At 46.2% G+C, this 21,740-nt stretch overlaps 1 protein-coding gene across 1 annotated transcript; it reads left to right on the top strand.

Moving 5' to 3' along the window:
* The first annotated feature begins 1,343 nt into the window (after window positions 1-1,343).
* Window positions 1,344-15,808, top strand: PTX4 (pentraxin 4). The gene is made up of 3 exons (XM_061600241.1): window positions 1,344-1,592; window positions 6,869-7,670; window positions 11,620-15,808. Exons 1-3 carry the CDS (start codon window positions 1,437-1,439, stop codon window positions 12,258-12,260), a joined length of 1,599 nt encoding a protein of 532 aa, XP_061456225.1. The 5' UTR covers window positions 1,344-1,436; the 3' UTR covers window positions 12,261-15,808.
* Window positions 15,809-21,740: the final 5,932 nt, after the last annotated feature.

Consider the following 21,740-nt stretch of genomic DNA (forward strand, 5'->3'; position numbering starts at 1 on the left):
ACACACCTTGGAGGGGCAACGGGGTTATCGACCAAACCATTTTAAGTTGGTGTGAAGCTGGCTTGAATGAAAAATGCATCCGATTGCAACAATTCCAGATTTTGGAGTAAAAAGGGGCTGCGTTTGACTGACGATGTGTGTATCCAGATGCACAAAACGGGCGGAGACACCCTGAAACCACTATAACTGCAAGTGTGTCCATCGCCTTGGTGTCAAATTCTCACTCAGCCAGGAAGTTCCTTAGGTGACGTTGGGCCAGTCACACACTCTCAGCCTGATCTACTTCACAGGGTTGTTATGAGGATGAAATTGGGGGGGAATGCTCTTGACACAGTCTTTGTGTCACTTTTCCTTGTCAGAAGTAGACTGATCTTTGGGGAAGGCGGGTTTGTTTGGCAAATCAGGTTTAATTGCATAGCCGGAATTTGCCAGGATGTGATTGAATCCCACTGCAGTGGTAGTCTGGAAGCGACCTTGCTTAGAGTAGATGGCTAGTAAAAGCAGCTTTGTTCTGTTGCTTGGTTTACCACCACCACCACCCGCTGCCAAATGCTGTAGGGTAGAGGGAATGGATAGGGAGACATTTCATTCAGTTCACATTTAAAGTAAAATCTATCAAATTTGCATTTCTGAAACAAGACGAGAAGCGAAACACGGCCTCCTTTAAAACTGGCACTAACTGAATTTTGTGATGTTGCTCTCCAACCAACCAATGTTTACAAAAATGCCAGTATTGGGGGAGTGTGAATAAAAATGAATATGTTAGTGGGGAAAAGCATACAAAACTTCATTCCGTTAGGAGAAATTGCTTGCGGAAACATGCTCATTAGAAACAAAAATGTGTTCAGTAGGTGAAATTCACACTAAAATGCCGAAACTTTTTCATGAGGATTTTAAAAAAAAGAAAATTTGCAAACTGCTGCAGAACTGAATTGAAGCTTGGAAAAAAGAAACAGAGAACCGAAATGGACAGATCCTTCAAGCCCTAGCGGGGGGCAAGCTACCCTCCTACCTTTGAACAGATGACACTATTTTTTTTAAAAAGTAGTTTTTACCTACCTACACAGCGGGATTTTTGGAATACCTACCTATGGCCATAGGCAGTCAACCGACTGACTGGGCTGCTTATCCTAATTTCTAGGTGCTGGAAGAAAGTCCAAAAAATGAAGCCAGGTTCTCCCTTCCCCCAGTATTGCTTTCATGAGACTGCCAAGCTTTGGAACTAAACTTGGCTTCTTGAGAATGCCAGAGAAGTCTGTGGATCTCATCTATTCTGAGAACAAACTAGGGTCTCTTTTTAGCTTGGTGGGGGAGGAACTTGAGCGTTCAGAAGCTCAAGGAAAGGGAACACCGCAGTCGCTACCCAAACACTGGAGTGTCAGCGGAAGTCTCCTTTCCAGGCGCTGGACCAAATCTTTTACCTTCGCACCTAGAAGATGTGTGTGGCTCTTGGGATGCTGCAAACACAAAGAATGTTGTGCATCTTGGTGGTTCATGCCGCCATCTGTCTCCAGGGCATCCTGCTCCATCAGCCTGGGACAGTGGAACAAAGGAAGCCATTCTTTGAGAGGTTTAGACGACTGGAAGAGCAGGTGAGGCTCGCACAGCGTGTCATTCCCCTAACGGTACTCAAGATAGGCCCACTGGGTGTGGACATGTCAATCACGAATCTGCTCTCCACCTATCACAGATCTATAGATAGATTTCTTCTGGACTCTGGATAAGAGTGTGTTGACAAACAACCATCTAGCAACCTTTTAAACGAGCCCCAAAGCTGCTGCTTCTCAGCCTAACTTACCTCACAGGGTTGTTGTAAGGATAAAATGGGGAGAGGGAGAATCATGTACTCCACCTTGAGCTCCTTGGAGGAAAGGTGGGATATAAAATGTAATAAATAAATAAAAATTCAAATGTGGGAATTCAAAATTCTAAAAAATATATTAATTTGTTCAAGATTTCAGATTAAATGTGGCTTTTTCTTATTTATTCCTGAGATATTTTATCCATGTTTATATCTATTGATAATATTCTAGCTCTGGAACAGTAAAATCGTTCAATTGCATAAACATTTGAAAAATTAACTTTTAAAATATTGATGTCCAACGCTTTTGGACATGTAGATCGCGTATGGATTTTTTAAAAAAATTAAAATACTAATTCCTAGTGGCAGAAGAAAAAGAAGAAAGATTTGTTACCCACCGCACACCATAAGGTCTTAGGGCTGGTTATGACAATATAATATAGTTATAAAAACAGATCACACAGTTACAGTTTTAAAAACAAGTTTAAAACTGTTCCAGCCAGAACAGAAAGTACTTGCAGGTTGCATAGAATGAAATGCTGAAGATTAACATTTCCCATTTTGTATTTTACACTGTGTTATGTTTGACTTGATTTTAGCATTATTCCTGATACTAGCAGATATTGTTCCAATAAGAAGGCAGTACCAGATTTATTTGGGATGCGCTCTTCTCCATCTCGATATTCTCATAATGTTTCTTTCTGGTGTCCCTTCCAAAACTATGTTCTCTGTTAATTTCTCAAGAGAGCAGATCGAAACGGTAACTGCTGCAGAATACATAATTATTACAAAGCAGATTTATGCAACGCATAGTGACACAAAGAAGGTGTCACTCCTGACATATGTGTGTGTGTTATATGAGATTATACGATATTCTGCCATAGACACACACTTTTGTCCAACTGCCATTTTGGACATTGGCAAAATGATGTCCATACATAGATTTTTCTTAGGCTGCCCATTAAACTATAATCACGTGACAACAGCCTTCTAAATGCTGCAGGGTTATGGCAGCAGCAACAGGAGAGGCAGGCAAGCGAAGGAGGGAGGCATGCCAGCAAGTGGGCAGATGAGGGAGGGAGGCCGGCTGGCAGGTGGGCAAGGCTAGGTGATGGGGTGGCAGTAGACTGGGCAAGGTGTGGGGTAGCAGGTGAGGGCCTGATTAGTGCAAGTGGGCTGGCAGTATCCACCACATACCAATGCCTGGAGGCACTGGGGTTGGTGAGGGTGCCGGGGTTCCCATTCCTATGTTCAAGTGGGAGGGCTGGTGTACAAAGCATGCAGGGATGGAAGCCCCTAGTATTAAATAAACTTTGTTTATCTCCAACTGACCTACCGGAGTTAACAAAACAACTACTCTATTATGCATCAATCTAACCAGTCTGATCAGAGGGTGTGGTAGTCCTTGACTCATGTTGTGTATGCACCCTATATTTAAAGAATATGTAAAGCCCAGTACTTCCCCCAAAGAATCCTGGGAAATGTAAAGAGTGCTGGGAACTATGAGGGGTAAACTACCATTTCTCGGATTCTTTGGGGGAAGTCCTGTGCTTTAAATGTATGGCGTGCATGCAGCGTCAGTGAGAATACTACTTGCAAGTTACGAAAGAACAGGAAACCAAATGAGTGAGGGGTGTTGAAAAGCCCCTAGAAATTGGACAATCCTCCTTTGATGTGGGGTTCTGGGTCCTAAGGATCACCAAATCCCAAACCGTTTGAACAGGGACAAAAAAACCCCACAAACATGATCAAGTACCAATAATAGTAGTGTTGGCGTGTGTCTTTGCTGGTGGTTTGGTAGTTAGGTTTGCTAAGGGAAAGGGAGCCTACTGGTTGGCACTGGTACCAGTAAACTGGAAGCCCAAATAGAAAGGCAGTGGATTTGAAGTGGTGTGAGTTGTCTGCCCAGCAGCCAGCTATAACGGGCAATTATAAACAAAGCAATGGAACCTTTAGAGGTCGTCTCTTAACACTGGCAGGAAGAGCTCAAGAAAGATCCTCAATTTGTAGAAGTCTTGAGGGGGGAACTATGTTTATGGTGTGGATGGGTGTTGTCCTTTCTTCCAATGGGGACAATGACCATTATTGTAGGTTATTTGGTGCTGTTGAGACAATAGGGAGACTTGTTGCTGTACTGAAGGAGACATCTGTTTGCAATCATTGCATCTGTGATGCTCAATGGTATGCGCTCATCAAATATAGTGGAATCGGCAGCTGGCAGCAAACAAGTCTGGACACCACTTCAATCCAGTCCCGATGACTCATCAGGCTTTGGGTCATGTTTCTCTCTAAAAATTAGTGAGAGTGGCTGCTGTTGTGCTATCCAAATCTTGTCAGTCCTACTAGAGGCCATCTGAGCAAGGATTAGCCGTAATCTCCTACTAGCAGATACGATTGTGCTTTAGGTTATGCTTTTTTATTATTATTGATAATAGTAATTAGTAGTGGTAAAGTTATTGATAATGTTTTAACTAAACCTAGATCAAATGGACAAGGACCATTCATTTCTCAGCCATTTTCCAGGCTTTGACGTTGGCCGTTTTCCCCCTGGGATTTTCCGGGATGAGATGAAATGCTTTTGCAGGGAGGCAGAGTCACAGTAGCTGCCATACTGTTTTCCCCAGAAAGCCCTGTTCTGAAGCGATTTTGGAATTCTGGGAAATTTAAAATGGTTTCTGGCAATCATTAGCCTGAGCTCTTGGCTACCTGTGGACCTCCAGATGTTGCTGAACTACAGCTCCCACCATTCCTGACCATTAACCATGTTGGCTGGGGCTGATGAGTCCAAGACCATCTGACGGGCTGTAGGTTCCGCATTCCTGGGCTAATGGGAGCTACTACGCTCACTTTTGCCAGTTATAGAAAAACATGCTCCTCAAGGAAACATGTAAACTAAGAAATGATGATGTGAAATATTTCCTAAAAAAAATAATAAAATAAACATATACATGTCAGTCATAATTATACCCGTGAATGATTTCCAGTTAAAGCTATAAATAACTACAGTTGTTACTGTAGAGATATCACTTCCTAAATATAGTTGGGTTTACTCATCAGCTCCAAGAAACTTGGTGGAAAAATATAATCCTGCATCTTGACCCAAAGGCGTGTGTGTGTTCACAAGTACACATCAGATTGTCATGCTCAAGGGGGTGCCCTCAGGGGCTAGGGTCTCAGTCCTAAAAGCTTTTTAGCAAAACACCCAAGAGCGCAGAGTTCAAGATGCAGCAAAGTCTCAACAAACCAAGGTCATGCACAAGGGATAAGTCTAAGTCCAAAACGTGACCCAGAGGCTAGGTCAGGCAATGGTCCAAGGTCAACAGCATGGGGGTGATGCCAAGCAAGGTCCTCCACAGCCAGGCAGGTGACCTAGAATCAGAACCAGCAACTGGAAGGTGCAAGGAGACCTTATGTACTATGGCCTCTTAGATCACATCCTAACCCCAGCTGCTGGTGCAAAAGAATTCCAAGGATTGCTTACTCATGAGTAGTGTGATAACTCTGGGTCCATAGATCCATGCTATGTCATCGCTCTTCAGCCTTTGGCGCCAGCATGCTCAAGGGCTGAGGATTGGCTCCACCTCATCCTCCAACAGCACCAAGGATTCTTAAGCAGGTCTTCCACCAGAAGGCCCATCCAGGAGATCCTCAGCACTGGTTCTAGGAGGGCCTGCCTGCTCCTCAAGGTCCGTGAGACCTGTGGGGTGTCTGGTTCATCCCCCAAGGGCTTAGTGTCTGGTCTGGTACCAGGTCAGGACTGGGCATGGCACAGATGCTGTCACTGCCAAGCATATTCCAAACGATGGAAGGGACAAAACCAGCCAAACAGGGGCCCTGTTAGTTCAAGTGTGGGGAACTTTGGGCCCTCCAGATGCTGCTGAACAATGCTTCCGTCATCCCTGGCCACTGGCCGTGCTTGCTAGGGCTGATGGAAGTCATAGTTAAGCAACATCTGGAGGGTTAATGGTTTCCTACATCTGTGCTATGTACTTAAAAACGCGAGAGCACAGGGCCATGATGCAGATTTGCTTCCGAGCAAATTGAGATGGCAGGTGGATGCGGTCTCACTGGCACCGTGCTTTGCAGCACACTCGGCCACCCTGTAAGCAAAGGTGTGTGTTGTCTTTTTAATAGAAGTTATTAAAGGGAGGGGAGGGCAGTAGATTTAGAGCCCAGTGCAAAAGATCTGGGGCTCAGCCCACCTCCCTAACAGTGCCCCTGCTGGACAAGCCAGGGGAGTGTGAACCTTTTTCAGCCTGGGGGCCACATTCCCTTCTGGGCAATCTTCCGAGGGCCTTATGCATTGAAACAACAAATGTAAACTTTACTTTTGTATAGTTGGCTAGTTTCCACGCTGGGGGAGCCAATTTGGTATCCTCCAGATGTGGCTGGACTCCAAGACCCCTCATCCTCAATCACTGGCCATGCTAGATGGGGCAGATAGGAGTTGTAGTACAACAGCATCTGGAGGGCATCCTTTTGACTACTCCTGTTCTATGCACACCCCTCTCTATCCTCTACCCAGACAAGCCAGTGAGAGGCATTATCAGAATACAAGGACGCATTCCAGTCCAAGAACAACAAAACACTCAGGCTGCATAGCAAAGCCAGTGGAATGTGTAGCCTGAGCACGTTTCTGAGGGCCAGATAGAAAGGACTGAAGGGCCACATTTGACTCCCTGCCCCTATTCTAAGCCATTTGCTGTGATGCAGTTCTCCTGGGCATGCCAAATGCCTCACCTTCCCAGACTCTTTGTCTGTAGGGCTGTAAAAACACTAGTCGCCAGATCAAAGCATTTCCATTAACCACACCTGGAGGGGGGAATGGGTTGATCTGCCGATCAGTTGTGAAATCTCTTTGAAGCTGAATTTAAAACAACATCATAACTCGAGCTGATCCCACCTGGTTTTACAGTAAAAAGGGGCGGGGTTTGACTAGCGTCGTGTGCCCCCGTTTTCAGAAGAGAGGAGACGCACTGGAACCAGCAGAACAGTGAGTGTGTTTCTACCCTGAGTCCTGTCTGAATCCCTAACCGGTGTTTCTCCATTCCCACACCGTTTTATCAGTTCCGGCGGTTCCAGGGGGTCACTCTGCTGCGCCTTCAGGAGATTGCAGGGAATTACAACGCTTCTGATGGCATCAACACCAAGTTTGAGCAGCTGCTGAACCAACACCAGAGCCTGGAGTCTGCTGCCAATGAGACTCACACAGCCACGCAGGAGGAGCTAAGAGACTTGAAAGCTTGGGTGAAGAAGCTGCAGAACAAGACCAAGAAGCAAGACTCGAAGATTGCGGCCCTGGAGGAATCCTTGCGTGAGAGGGACTGGCAGAGTGCAGCAGAGAGTGCGCTCCTGTCCAATATGACCCAAGAAGTTGAGAGCCACAGACAGGCCACCCAAGCCGTGCGCATCGGCCAAGGCGGCCTACAGAAAGCCCTGGAGAGCCTCCAGGATGCCCTGAAAAGCCAGGGAAGCAAGCTGGATGAACTGGAGCGACAGCTGAAGAGCCCTGTGGACAATGAGGTCCTTCGGCCCGGGCGTCTGGCTGCGGCTCACCTGCTGAACCGGGTTCCCCAGAAGAAGGAACCAGAGGCAGCCGGCGGACAGAATCCTACCCTGAAGAAGCTCCGTGCCAAGCACCAGCAAAGAAAGAAACTGTTGCAAGAGAGCACCCGCCTTGTAGCCCAGTCTCAGAGTAGGGGGCTGCAGAGTGGGACCCTTCTGGGCCAGGAAGCTTCCCTGCATCAGGAGCCAGAAGCTGATCTGCCCTCTCGGCCACAACCCCAGGCACTCAGACAACAGCATCCGGTCATGGACAAGGCCTCTGAAGAGCGGGAGCGGCTAGAAACGCCTCGTAAAGCAGGGGCAAGTATGTATAGATGTGGCACCTGGGTGTATCCCGCAAGATTGGCACAGCTCAGGGGAGCCAATACCAGCTGTGGAGTAGCACTGTGCATGAAATTCCCTTGTTACCTTGGTCTTTGGGATGTTCTTTCTCCTACCTTTTCCCCCAGAGGCAGAGCTTGGAAAAGTTACTTTTTTGAACTACAACTCCCATCAGCCCTAGCCAGCATGGCCACTTGATTGGGCTGATGGGAGTTGTAGTTCAAAAAAGTAACTTTTCCAAGCTCTGTCCAGAGGGCATAGCTCAGTGGAAATGCACGTGCTTTGCATGCAGCAAGCCCCAGGTTCAGCCCCCCAGCATCTCCATTTTAAACAGGGGTGGGGAACTGGATCCAGCCTCTGGCTTCCTAACCTCACACACACACGTGGGCCAACTTTGACAGGTGGGTGAGACAACTCACCTATCAAGTCACTGAATGTCATAATCAGCAGTTACAGCAACGTCCTTTGAAGATGCACTTTTTGTGTCCATCAGTCGATTTGCGCCGGGAGCATGCCTTCAAACAAGCTTGCAGGAACTGATGATCAGTGGTTGTAGGGTGCCCCTTTGAAGTCTCTGCAGAGGGGGAAATGCTCCATTTGTAAATGGAGCATTTCCCCCTCTGCAGAGAAAGTGGCTTGGATTCAAAGCACTTCCTCTAAACAGATTTTTCCTCCACAAACATCTGCGGGGTGGTGGTGTGTGCTCTGTTTGGAGTAAATACTTTGAATTCAATTCTCAGTTTGTTACTGGCCCGACGCATGTGTTGGGACATACCCTTGATTTGACTCCTGACGAATGCAATTATGCCTTGGTAAGTGCCTGCTCTAAGCGATATACAGCAGCGGTGAGGGCAGCAAAAAAGAGTTATTTTGCTGCCAGTATTAAGGCATCACTCTCCCGCCCAGCGGAGCTTTTTAAAACTGTACGAGGGCTTTTACATCTTGGCCCTCGGGATACTATAGATTCATCTGTAGCCCGCTGTGATGAGTTCGCTGGACGCTTCCAAACTAAGATCGCTTGCATTTGTCGGGACTTAGACTCCAATATTATAGCAGCTGGATTCAATGAAGCATCCAGACCACGGTCTTGTCCTCATTTATTGGATGAGTTTCAGTTGGTGCAGCTTGAGGATGTTGACAAGATCCTTGGACTGGTGTGGGCGACCACGTCTGTGCTGGATCCTTGCCCCTCTTGGCTGGTGAAAGCTGGCAGGACCGGAACCGCCGGCTGGGCCAAGGAGGTAATCAATGCCTCTTTGCGAGAGGGTGTGGTCCCTGACTGCCTAAAAGCAGCGGTAGTGAGACCGCTCCTGAAGAAACCCTCCTTGGACCCAGATAACTTGAACAACTATAGACCTGTGGCGAATGTTCCGTTCCTGGGCAAGGTTCTGGAATGGGTGGTGGCCGGCCAGCTCCAGGGACTCTTGGATGACACTGATTATCTTGATCCATTTCAATCCGGTTTTAGGTCTGGGTTTGGTACCGAAACAGCCTTGGTCGCCCTGTATGATGACCTTTGTCGGGAGAGGGACAGGGGGAGTGTGACCCTGTTGATTCTCCTTGATCTCTCAGCTGCTTTTGATACCATCGACCATGGTATCCTTCTGGGAAGGCTCACGGAGTTGGGAGTTGGGGGTATTGCTTGGCAGTGGCTCCGCTCCTACTTGGTGGGTCGTCAACAGAAGGTAGTGCTTGAGGAACACTGCTCGACACCCTGGACTCTCCATTGTGGAGTCCCACAGGGATCGGTACTGTCCCCCATGCTTTTCAACATCTATATGAAGCCGCTGGGTGCGGTCATCAGGAGTTTTGGAGTGCGTTGTCACCAGTACGCTGATGACACGCAATTCTATTTCTCCTTTGCATCTTCCTCAGGTGAGGCTGTTAACATACTAAACCGTTGCCTGGCCGCGATAATGGATTGGATGGGAGCTAACAGACTGAAACTTAATCCAGACAAGACCGAGACGCTGTTAGTGAGTGCCTTCTCTGCCCAGATGGTGGATGTTCACCCTGTTCTGGATGGGGTTACACTCCCCTTGAAAGAACAGGTTCGTAGCTTGGGAGTTCTTTTCGACCCTTCCCTGTCTCTTGAGGCTCAGGTAGCCTCAGTGGCACGGAATGCTTTCTACCATCTCCGATTGGTAGCCCAGCTACGTCCCTGTCTGGACAGTGACGACCTCGCCTCAGTCGTTCATGCTCTGGTAACTTCTAGATTGGACTACTGCAATGCGCTCTACGTTGGGCTGCCCTTGAAGATAGTTCGGAAACTACAGTTAGTCCAGAATGCAGCGGCCAGATTGTTGACGCGGACCAGAAGGTCCGCTCATATAACACCTGTTTTGGCCTGTCTGCACTGGCTTCCTATTTGTTTCCGGGCTAAATTCAAAGTGCTGGTTTTGACCTATAAAGCCTTACACGGCATGGGACCGCAATACCTGGTGGAGCGCCTCTCCCAATATGAAACTACCCGTACACTGCGCTCAACATCTAAGGCCCTCCTCCGAGTACCATCCCATCAAGAAGCTCGGAGGATGGTGACTAGAAATAGGGCCTTTTCGGTTGTGGCTCCCGAACTGTGGAATGGTCTTGCCGATGAGGTGCGCCTGGCGCCGACGCTGCTATCTTTTTGGCGCCAGGTGAAAACCTTTTTATACTCCCAGGCATTTTAAAGTGTATTTTTTACAGTATTTTATTACTATGTTGTATTCTGGATGTTGTTTGGTTCTCGTATTGTTTGTGTGTTTTTGTTTTTTTGAGTTATTATATTTATTGTATTTATATATTGTGTCTGCTTTTACCTTTTATGTACACCGCCCAGAGAGCCTTCGGGCTTAGGGCGGTATATAAATTAAATTAAATAAAAAAATAAATAAAAATATGATGTCAGGCATGGGATAGGTGGGTGTGGTCTGCAGGAAATAGCCTTGTAAGCCAAACTGAGACCTGTGCTGGGCCTAATAAGGTCCACAGACTGGAGGTTGCTCACTGCAGATTTAAAAGGATCAACTAGCAGGTGATGGGAAATATCCTTCTCTGCCTGAGACCCTAGAGAGCTCTTGTCACTCAGAGTAGACAATACTGGGATAGATGGAGCAATGGTTTGACCTACTTTAAGGCATCTTCCTAAATAATAGAGAGAGACCATAACTCATTGTAGGGATGTGCTAGAGTTCTACCCAATTTGGATTTGTTACCAAATTTTCCATTAATTTGCTTATTCTCTATAGTTGCGGATCAGAATTTAATGGAGTGATTTTCCATAGCTATTTTTGAAAATAGGTTTTTTTAAAAAATTGCTTCTAAAATATCAATATTAACGATGATAATTTTATCGATATTTCCTTTCATCAATATTTCCTTTAAAATTTCCTTTAAAACTATCAATATTATCAGTATTATTGGGAGGAGGAAGAACGGATCAGTAAAAGCAGTAGCTAGTGGAAAAAGAATGAACTCAAAGCAATACTGGTCAATTAGGTCGACAGAATGCTGTTGAATTGGCACCAGCCACTGGACCCCATCCTTAGCTCAGTGACAGAGCATATGCTTTGCATATGGAAGGTCCCAGGTTCAATCCCTGGCATCTCCAGTTAAAAGGGCCAGGTAGCAAGTGATGGGAAGGGCCATCAGTGGCAACTAGCCATGATGCTTATGTACTACCTCCAGAAGTGGAGGCAGCAAGCCTCTGAATCCCAGTTGCTGGGAATAGCACGTGGGGAAAGTGCTATTGCACTCAGCCTCTGCTGGCTAGCTTTCCATGGGCATCTGGTTGGTCACTGTGAGAACAGGATGCTGGGCTAGATGTGCCATTGGCCTGATCCAGTAGGGCTTTTCTTATCTTCTAAAGGTCTCAGGTAGAGAAGGTCCCCACATCTCTCACATGTTAAACATGTAGGTTTGATGGCTTCTCTCTCTCTCTTTTCCTGCAGTCTGCAATGTGGACTCCATGCTAGTTTTTCCAAACGCTTCCACAGAGAACTTTGCAACGTTCACGCCAGGTTTCCAAGCTGGCCTCCTTGAACTGAGCCTCTGCAGCTGGGTGAGCACCAGTGCCAGCTACCTGGGCACAATCCTGTCTTATGCCACCGAAGAGAATGACAACAAGCTGGTACTCCATGGCAGGGATGTTGCGCCCCGGAACTCCATCCACTTTGTCATCGGTGACCCTGCTTTTCGGGAGCTGCCGGTGGGGCAGATTCTGGATGGGAAGTGGCACCATATTTGTGTCATCTGGTCTTCCATCCAGGGGCGATACTGGTTCTATGTGGACAGGAGGCTGGCTTCCATGGGCTCCAAGTTCCAGAAAGGCTATGAGATTCCCCCCAAAGGATCTCTCTTTCTGGGTCAGGAGCAAGACACAATTGGTGGGGGGTTTGAACCTTCTGAATCTTTTGTGGGCTACCTTGCCGGCTTTGCCATGTGGGATCGTGCATTGTCACCCGGGGAGGTTTCGGGCATCGCTGTCGGAAAAGGCTTGCCCCGCGGCACAATCCTCACCCTGGCAAATGTCTCTGCCCTCAATGGAGCTGTGCAGAAGGTGAACTGTACTTGCCTTGAACACTGTCTGTAATTATCCCCATCAAATGCCCACATGAGACAATCTGTAATTCAAACAGCAAGCATAAGTTTGGGGGAGGGAAGTGGGGGTGGCGGCTTTCCTCCTGTAATATAATGTAGTAAAAATCTTATTGAAGGACGCTGTGCGTTCCCCAAAGACAAGATGACCTTTACAAATGCCTCTCCCGGCTACAAGTTCAGAAGCCCGTGCGAGACAGAGAAAAGACCGCTCAGCAAACAGGCAGAATGCGTGAGAGCTGAATGGCAACTCGTCCATTCAGAACAGCAGAATACGGCTAATGCCACAGCATTTATCTGAGTGCTTGATCCCTTCCCTGCTGTTTAGCTGTCCCATACATGCTCTTCTCCACCTGCAGTTTCATCTCCTCGGCCTCTTTGGTCGAGTCCAGTCCCTTCCAGTCGACCTTCTAGTGCATTCAGTTTGAGAAAACATCAGGTATCCATCTAGAAAGCTAATTTGATCTGGCAGTGGATATTTTCTGAGCAAGCAGGTTCAACATTATGTTTTTGATCATTCATTTGGATTTGTTTGCATGGAGGTTATATGATGGTTGCGTCAAGCAGCTGTTATCCCAGACTTTCAGTTGCATTATCCCATCACTTTTTTCCTTCCTGCAAAACAGCCGGATATTCTCTTTAAAAATGGATTTGTTGCATATGAGCGCCAAATCCATTTTAATTGCCCGCATGTGATTGAATCCCAGCAGAAAATAGCAATTGCAGTCTTCTGGACTTCCTCTCTGAAGACAGACCCTCCATTCCTCTCCATCAGCCTCCTGTAGCTTTGATCTCATTCTGGATTGATTGTGATGTGGGGCAGAGCAGCTGGGCAGAACCAAACTGACCTGTTGCGAATGAAGCTTAGGCAGCGCTTGCCCAGTTTGGGGTCCATGCAGCTGATGTATTTTTGCACGGTCACTGAACCAGCAAGAACAACACGCTTGTAAAAGCACTGCTGTAGAGTTGGGGAAAGCAGGAGAAGCTGAGGCACAGCAAATGTGACGGCGCTGTTGTGCAGCTCGTTTGTTTCAATGGGGTTTGCGCAGGAGGAAATCCTAGTACCTGGTGTGCCATCTTATCAGCGAGATGAGGAGTGGCGTTGGGATCCCCCACTCCAGGCTAGGGATAGGAAGGAGTTTGATTTTGTTTGCATTTTAATGAGAAACTACCTAATTCACACTTCTTGAACCAGTAAACGAACTGAAACACAGCTGTCCTTTGAAATGCGCACCACTCTGAATTTTGCAATGCAGTTTTCCAGACAATGTGTACAATAATAGGGGAAAGCGTACATAAAAATCTGTACATTAGGGGCAATAATGTACAACAATGCATTAGATAAGGAAAAAATGCTTGCAGAGATGTGTATCGTTATCAAAGCTGCATGCAAAAATATTTAATATGGTGAAATTAGCAGTAAAATGCTCATTAGTCTTCATGAGGATTTACAAACAAAGCGCTGCAAATTGCTGCTGAAATGTGCAGAGCAGAGGGAAATTGAAACTGACAGATTTATCCATCCTTGCTTCAGTCCTCACTAGGGATGGCATCTGCATTTCGGTGCCGGTTCCATTTTTGCTCCGTTGAACTTCCTTCCAGTACTGCTTCGTCAGGGAAAAATGTTCGCTATTTGCTAAAAATACCGATCCATTTTTATCAATATGTTAATTTTTAAAATTTATCGATGATTTTTCATAGATTTTTTTAAAATATAGATTTTAAACATCAATATTTATATATTGAGGGGGATATCAATATTAATATCGCTATTTTGAGGAAAATATTGATATCAATACTGATATTTTTCAGGTGAATTTTTTTTTTAGAAAAATCAGTTTCAACCACAGAAAACTGCTCGGGAAAAAACTTGATCCACGAGGACAAAAAAGGGCAACTAGGAAATCTGGTATCAAATTAGAATTTTGCGAAACTCAAGCACATCCCCAGTCCTCACCAATATTTGAGGCCTGATCTTACTGAAGGACTCACAATATTTCTCTTCTGCTACCACAATCTAGTGGTGCTGGCACTTTCTTGTCCCCATGTGGAAACACCTTTGGCAGCCATGCCACCAGTGGGCTCACAGTTTCATGTGGGTGGAGAGAGAACATACCCTTCCAGGGCCCCTCTTTTCCTCTGAAACTTCCAATTAATGACTCAGAAAGGCTGTATATTAGGGGTCAAGCTATATGTGATGTGCAGTTCAGGGATTTTCCTTCCTGATACTGGCTGCGTACACACCACACATTTAAAGGGCATTTAAAGCACATGACTTCCCCCCAAAGAATCCTGGGAACTCTAGTATGTTAAGGGTACTAGGAATTGTAGCTTTATGAAGGGCGAAAGTACAGTTCCCAGGATTCTTTGGCGGAAGCAATGTGCTTGGATGCGGATGCAGCTATTTTTTTAATTAAAAGCAATTGTGGGAGGTCTTTTCCATCATGGGCCAGAAAAGCAGCTGGATTGGCACTGTCTGGAGCGGTGGGCGATAAGTGGGGCTCTGAAAGAGTGAAGCAAGCTCTCCAGCCACTGTTTCTCCACTCCCGATTTCAGCTGCCCATTGGCTGCTTTTCATTTTTTTAAAAATGGCAGGCGATTCAGGGAACTGCCCATCACATGTAATTTGCCTCTGTAACAGCATCACCCCCAGCACCACAGCTTTTTAAGATATATATTCTTGCTTTTTACTTCAAACCCCCCCCCCTGTATTGGGGATGACTCCCAAACAGAAACACCAGCTGCAAAGTTAATGGAAAGGCCTCCATTTTCATGGGAAAGTTATTACTTCGTAAGAAGCACTGCAAGGGCAATCTTGGAAGAAATGTAAGAATCAGTTACCTCCAGCCCAAGAGTTTTAATCATGTCCCCTCTTATTTTCTTCTAGAACAGGTGTGGGGAACTTGCGGTCCTCTAGTGGATGAACTACAACTCCCATCAGCCCCAGCAAACATGGCCAATGGCCAGGGATTATGGGAGTTGTGGTTCAGCAACATCTGGAGGGCCAAAGGTTCCCCATACCTGTTCTAGCAAGTTTTTTACCCATGTTACATTTCTCAGTCCAATTCCAACTCCTCTGCTCTGTGTCTCTGCAGCCCCAAACCATGTTTAATTTTGCTGTAGTGTATAAACTGAAATACATATTGGAGAGATCCACCATATTCACCTATTATTGTTGTTTTGGCTTTAGTCTATCTGTTTACAGCTGTGTACACACTACCTGTCTATAGCGCAAGAATGTCCTTTTCTCCATCTGGAATTGTTCATGCTTGTCCTCAGCTTTCAGTCTAGATAGATTCTAGATCCTGCCGTCTACAAGGGTGGGTGTGGATGATACATGATAGAAAACCCTCCCTTTGATTAGAGTATTCATGCCTTTTCCTCCCTGAGCTTGCCCCAGGCCAGGGGTTTCCAAACTGTGGTTCATGGACCACCAGTATCCACAAGCTTCATTCAGGTGGTCTGTGGCATGTTCGTATTAAATATTCATATTGATTTTAAGTGTATTTCTGTTGCTTCTATTTTATTTTATTGCATTACAATCTGAATTCTATGGAATGTAAATTATAATATGTTGAAATGCAATATAAGACATAAAAGAAGCAATTAAAATGCAATTAAAAATCATACAGCATCTGGTACAGTGCATTATAACTGCTGCAGCAAGCAGAAAAACCATGAAGTGGTCTGCCCAAACCGTCAGCCATTTTAGTCTGTGTGCGGGCAAAAAAACTTTGGCGTCCATTGCCACAGGTGAATGAAGAAGGAAGTGGTGAGTGCAATCTTGGGGTATGCCCAGGTGCCCACCCACAATGCCATGCGGCTGGTGAGGGTACCACCCCTTCAATTGCTGGTACGGCCCAGATCAGTTTTCATCCATTTTCAAATGGACATATTTGAGGGTAATACAGAATCAATCTGCAATGAGCTTTTTTGGGGAAATGGAACCAGTTTCTCAAGAAGCATTTTTCAGTGACAAAAAATCTGCAGTAGATCTAGATTGTGTGCACTAAGCAGAAAGAAGTATTCAGTCTGATTCTAGAGTAAAATGTTGTGTATCTATCTCTATCTATCTATCTATCTATCTATCTATCTATCTATCTCCCTCCATCCTGGGTTATGGCTATTCCCAAGACTCAGGAGTAAAATTTAATATCACAATGTCTTTCTGTTTTCCTTTTTTAAAAAATGGAATGGTTTAGAGGAAAGATCTCCTGGCACATGCCAGTCTTTGGAGTCACATCCACACCATATATTTAAAGCACATGGCTTCCCCCAAAGAATCCTGGGAACTGCAGTTCATTAAGGGTGCTGTAAATTGTAGCTCTGTGAGGGGTAAACTACAGTTCCCAGGCTTCTTTGGGAGAAACCATGTGCTTTAAAAGTGCATTAAATATATGGTGTGGATGTGACAGTCTCAGGTCCCTGGCAGGACACACTTGGCTGTGGTCCTGTCTGCACTCACATGGCATGGGAGTAAATCCCGCTGAACACAGTGAGCCTTTCTAAGGGATGAAGAACCTGTGGCCTTCCAGACGTTGCTTCAACCATTCCTCATCGCTGGCCCCACTTGCTGGAGTGGATGGGAGTTGAGAGTCCAAACACATAGCAGGACACAGGTTTTCCATCCCTCTTCTGATAGTTGTCAGGCCAGAACCATTCCCTTGGGTCACGAGTGGGGAACCCTTGGCTCTCCAGATGTTGCTGGCTGGACTTCGGCTCCCATTGGCCCTGCTGGCTGAGGATAAAGGGAGGTGGGGCCCAACAACATCTGGGAGGGTTCCCCAGGCACTCCTCATTTTACCTTGTGCTAATTCCTCCCTCTTTTCTCTGGCTCCTTCACCTTTGAGAACGGCGCGAGTCTTCAGAAACCCGCAAGGGAAAGCAGAACAAAGGAAGTGAGATGCAGGACGAGCAGGCTGGTGACTCAGGGTCATTTGCCTTCTGGCTCATGCCACATCACTGGACTTTCCATCCTGAGCAGGTTTTTCCCAGACACATGCGCTGGTCCAAAGGAGCTGCTGGGAAACAGGAAGGCCTCTCGCTTCTGCATGGGGGCAGGAGAGAAATTGGATTCAGTCCACATTTAAAGGCAAATCTGCTTTTTTCATATCCATTGAGGAAAACGGGGGAACTCATGCATATTGGAGCGCCCCTATTTTCACACCGAGGATTACTACCTGAGATCTCCACCCCACCCCACCCCGAATCCTATATCCATCCACCCTTGCTCCCATCTTGTGCCTTCAGATCTGCAGGACAGGCCTGGCTCATAATTCCATCGACAGCCATAGGTTGTGGTGCAAGTGAGGCAGAGAAGGGTGTTCTTTGAGTAAATGGGCTGAGTAAACCTGGATAGGATTGCTCTTACAGGGCTATAATCCTACAGCAAGGGTATGGAACCTTTTTCATCCCAAGGGCCACATTCCTTTGGAATAAAAACCAAAGAAATGATGAAATTTCAAAAGGGGTAGGCCTAGAAGTAGGCATTGTGAGAGCAGGGGCACAGGATATCAATTCAGAAGAGCAAAATTACCACAGGCCAAACCACAAGTGCCAAAGACACTTGAAGAGAGACACTGCTTACAAGTGCCTGTACACTAATGCTAGGAGCCTCCGAACCAAGATGGGAGAACTGGAGTGCTTGGTCTTAGTGAAGAGCATTGATATAGTGAGCATAACGGAGACCTGGTGGAATGGAGAAAACCAGTGGGATACGGTTATCCCTGGATATAAACTATATCGGAAGGACAGGGCAGGACATATTGGTGGCGGAGTCGCTCTATACGTGAAAGAAGGCATTGAATCCAGCAAGCTCGAAACCCCAAAAGAGGCGGACTCCTCCACAGAATCGTTGTGGGTGGTGATACCATGCCCCAGGAGGGACTTAATACTGGGAACGATCTATCGTCCCCCTGATCAAAATGCTCAGGGAGACCTTGAGATGAGATATGAAATTGAGGAAGCATCCAAACTAGGAAATGTGGTAGTAATGGGTGACTTCAACTACCCGGACATAGACTGGCCGCATATGTGTTCCAGTCATGACAAAGAAGCAAAGTTTCTAGATATTCTAAATGACTATTCCCTAGACCAGTTGGTCATGGAACCGACCAGAGGGACGGCAACCCTGGACTTAATCCTCAGTGGGGACCGGGACCTGGTGCGAGATGTAAGTGTTGTTGAACCGATTGGGAGCAGTGACCACTGTGCTATTAAATTAAACATACATGTAAATGGCCAATTGCCAAGAAAATCCAACACGGTCACATTTGACTTCAAAAGAGGAAACTTCACAAAAATGAGGGGATTGGTAAAAAGAAAGCTGAAAAACAAAGTCCAGAGGGTCACATCACTCGAAAATGCTTGGAAGTGTTTAAAAACACTATATTAGAAGCTCAACTGGAGTGCATACCGCAGATCATTAAAGGTACCGCCAGGGCCAAGAAGATGCCAGCATGGTTAACGAGCAAAGTCAAGGAAGCTCTTAGAGGCAAAAAGTCTTCCTTCAGAAAATGGAAGTCTTGTCCGAATGAAGAAAATAAAAAAGAACACAAACTCTGGCAAAAGAAATGCAAGAAGACAATAAGGGATGCTAAAAAAGAATTTGAGGAGCACATTGCTAAGAACATAAAAACCAACAACAAAAAATTCTATAAATACATTCAAAGCAGGAGACCATCTAGGGAGGCGATTGGACCCTTGGATGATAAAGGAGTCAAAGGTGTACTAAAGAACGATAAGGAGATTGCAGAGAAGCTAAATGAATTCTTTGCATCTGTCTTCACAGTGGAAGATATAGGGCAGATCCCTGAACCTGAACTAACATTTGCAGGAAGGGATTCTGAGGAACTGAGACAAATAGTGGTAACGAGAGAGGAAGTTCTAGGGTTAATGGACAATATAAAAACTGACAAATCACCGGGCCCGGATGGCATCCACCCGAGAGTTCTCAAAGAACTCAAATGTGAAATTGCTGATCTGCTAACTAAAATATGTAACTTGTCCCTCGGGTCCTCCTCCGTGCCTGAGGACTGGAAAGTGGCAAATGTAACGCCAATATTCAAAAAGGGATCCAGAGGGGATCCCGGAAATTACAGGCCAGTTAGCTTAACTTCTGTCCCTGGAAAACTGGTAGAAAGTATGATTAAAGCTAGATTAACTAAGCACATAGAAGAACAAGCCTTGCTGAAGCAGAGCCAGCATGGCTTCTGCAAGGGAAAGTCCTGCCTCAGTAACCTATTAGAATTCTTTGAGAGTGTCAACAAGCATATAGATAGAGGTGATCCAGTGGACATAGTGTACTTAGACTTTCAAAAAGCGTTTGACAAGGTACCTCACCAAAGGCTTCTGAGGAAGCTTAGCAGTCGTGGAATAAGAGGAGAGGTCCTCTTGTGGATAAGGAATTGGTTAAGAAGCAGAAAGCAGAGAGTAGGAATAAACGCCCAGTGGAGGGCTGTAGAAAGTGGAGTCCCTCAAGGATCGGTATTGGGACCTGTACTTTTCAACTTGTTCATTAATGACCTAGAATTAGGAGTGAGCAGTGAAGTGGCCAAGTTTGCTGACGACACTAAATTGTTCAGGGTTGTTAAAACAAAAAGGGATTGTGAAGAGCTCCAAAAAGATCTCTCCAAACTGAGTGAATGGGCGGAAAAATGGCAAATGCAATTCAATATAAACAAGTGTAAAATTATGCATATTGGAGCAAAAAATCTTAATTTCACATATACGCTCATGGGGTCTGAACTGGCGGTGACCGACCAGGAGAGAGACCTCGGGGTTGTAGTGGACAGCACGATGAAAATGTCGACCCAGCGTGCGGCAGCTGTGAAAAAGGCAAATTCCATGCTAGCGATAATTAGGAAAGGTATTGAAAATAAAACAGCCGATATCATAATGCCGTTGTATAAATCTATGGTGCGGCCGCATTTGGAATACTGTGTACAGTTCTGGTCGCCTCATCTCAAAAAGGATATTATAGAGCTGGAAAAGGTTCAGAAGAGGGCAACCAGAATGATCAAGGGGATGGAGCGACTCCCTTACGAGGAAAGGTTGCAGCATTTGGGGCTTTTTAGTTTAGAGAAAAGGCGGGTCAGAGGAGACATGATAGAAGTGTATAAAATTATGCATGGCATTGAGAAAGTGGATAGAGAAAAGTTCTTCTCCCTCTCTCATAATACTAGAACTCGTGGACATTCAAAGAAGCTGAATGTTGGAAGATTCAGGACAGACAAAAGGAAGTACTTCTTTACTCAGCGCATAGTTAAACTATGGAATTTGCTGCCACAAGATGCAGTAATGGCCAGCAGCTTGGACGGCTTTAAAAGAAGATTAGACAAATTCATGGAGGACAGGGCTATCAATGGCTACTAGCCGTGATGGCTGTGCTGTGCCACCCTAGTCAGAGGCAGCATGCTTCTGAAAACCAGTTGCCGGAAGCCTCAGGAGGGGAGAGTGTTCTTGCACTCGGGTCCTGTTTGCGGGCTTCCCCCAGGCACCTGGTTGGCCACTGTGAGAACAGGATGCTGGACTAGATGGGCCACTGGCCTGATCCAGCAGGCTCTTCTTATGTTCTTATGTTCTTATGACAGTCTTCCAAGGGCCGCATACCAGTGGTGGGAAGGGCCAGAGACAAACGTGGACAGCGCAACCAGTGTAAATTTTACCATACCTATAGTAGGCTTACAGCTGGTATAGCACAGTGGAGAGGACAGCCTGGCTGGGAGTCCAGAGTCTGAGAGTTCAAATCCCCGCTTGTGTCTTCTGGGGGTCAAGGGCCAGCTAAAGATCACCCTACAGTGAGTGGCTCAGGGGTGACGTGCCCTGCCACCTGTGCAGCTGTGGGCAAGCTGCATAGTCCCAAGGAGCCCAGTTGCCCCCAGCTGGCAGCTGCAGACAAGGAAGGGGTGGCTTGTGCAGCTGTAGCAAGCTGAGCAGGCCCTAGCCAGCTGGGGAGGACTAGCCTCAGAGGGAGGCAATGGCAAACCCCCTCTGAATACCCCTTACCATGAAATTCCTATTCATAGGGTAGCCATAAGTCGGGGTCAACTTGAAGGCAGTCCATTTCCATTTTTCATAGTACATATATATTCACAAACCCCTCTCTATCCATCCAAGAAAGCAAGAGGCATGATCAGAACTCAAGGACACATTCTAAGCAGCCAAAAATGCTCAAGGAGGGTGCAAAGCAGGGCCAGTGGGGGGCGTGGCCTAGGGAGAGATCCAAGGGCCAAACAGGGAGGCCTGGAGGGCTGCATTTGGCCCCCAGGCCTGAGGTTCCCCACCCCTCTCCTATAGGCTCTTACCTGGAAGAAAACTACAACTTATAGATCCAGAGCACACAGGATCCAGGAGATCCAGGATCAAATCTTCCAAATTTTCTTACTTTTTTAAAAAGGGAAAAGGAGTTCTGGGTGCAGTTGGATTCTCTAATTTTAGAATTCTTAACATAGACAATTTAAGAGATTAGCAAGAA

The sequence above is a fragment of the Rhineura floridana genome, chromosome 17 (assembly GCF_030035675.1).
Source record: "Rhineura floridana isolate rRhiFlo1 chromosome 17, rRhiFlo1.hap2, whole genome shotgun sequence".
NCBI lineage: Eukaryota > Metazoa > Chordata > Lepidosauria > Squamata > Rhineuridae > Rhineura > Rhineura floridana.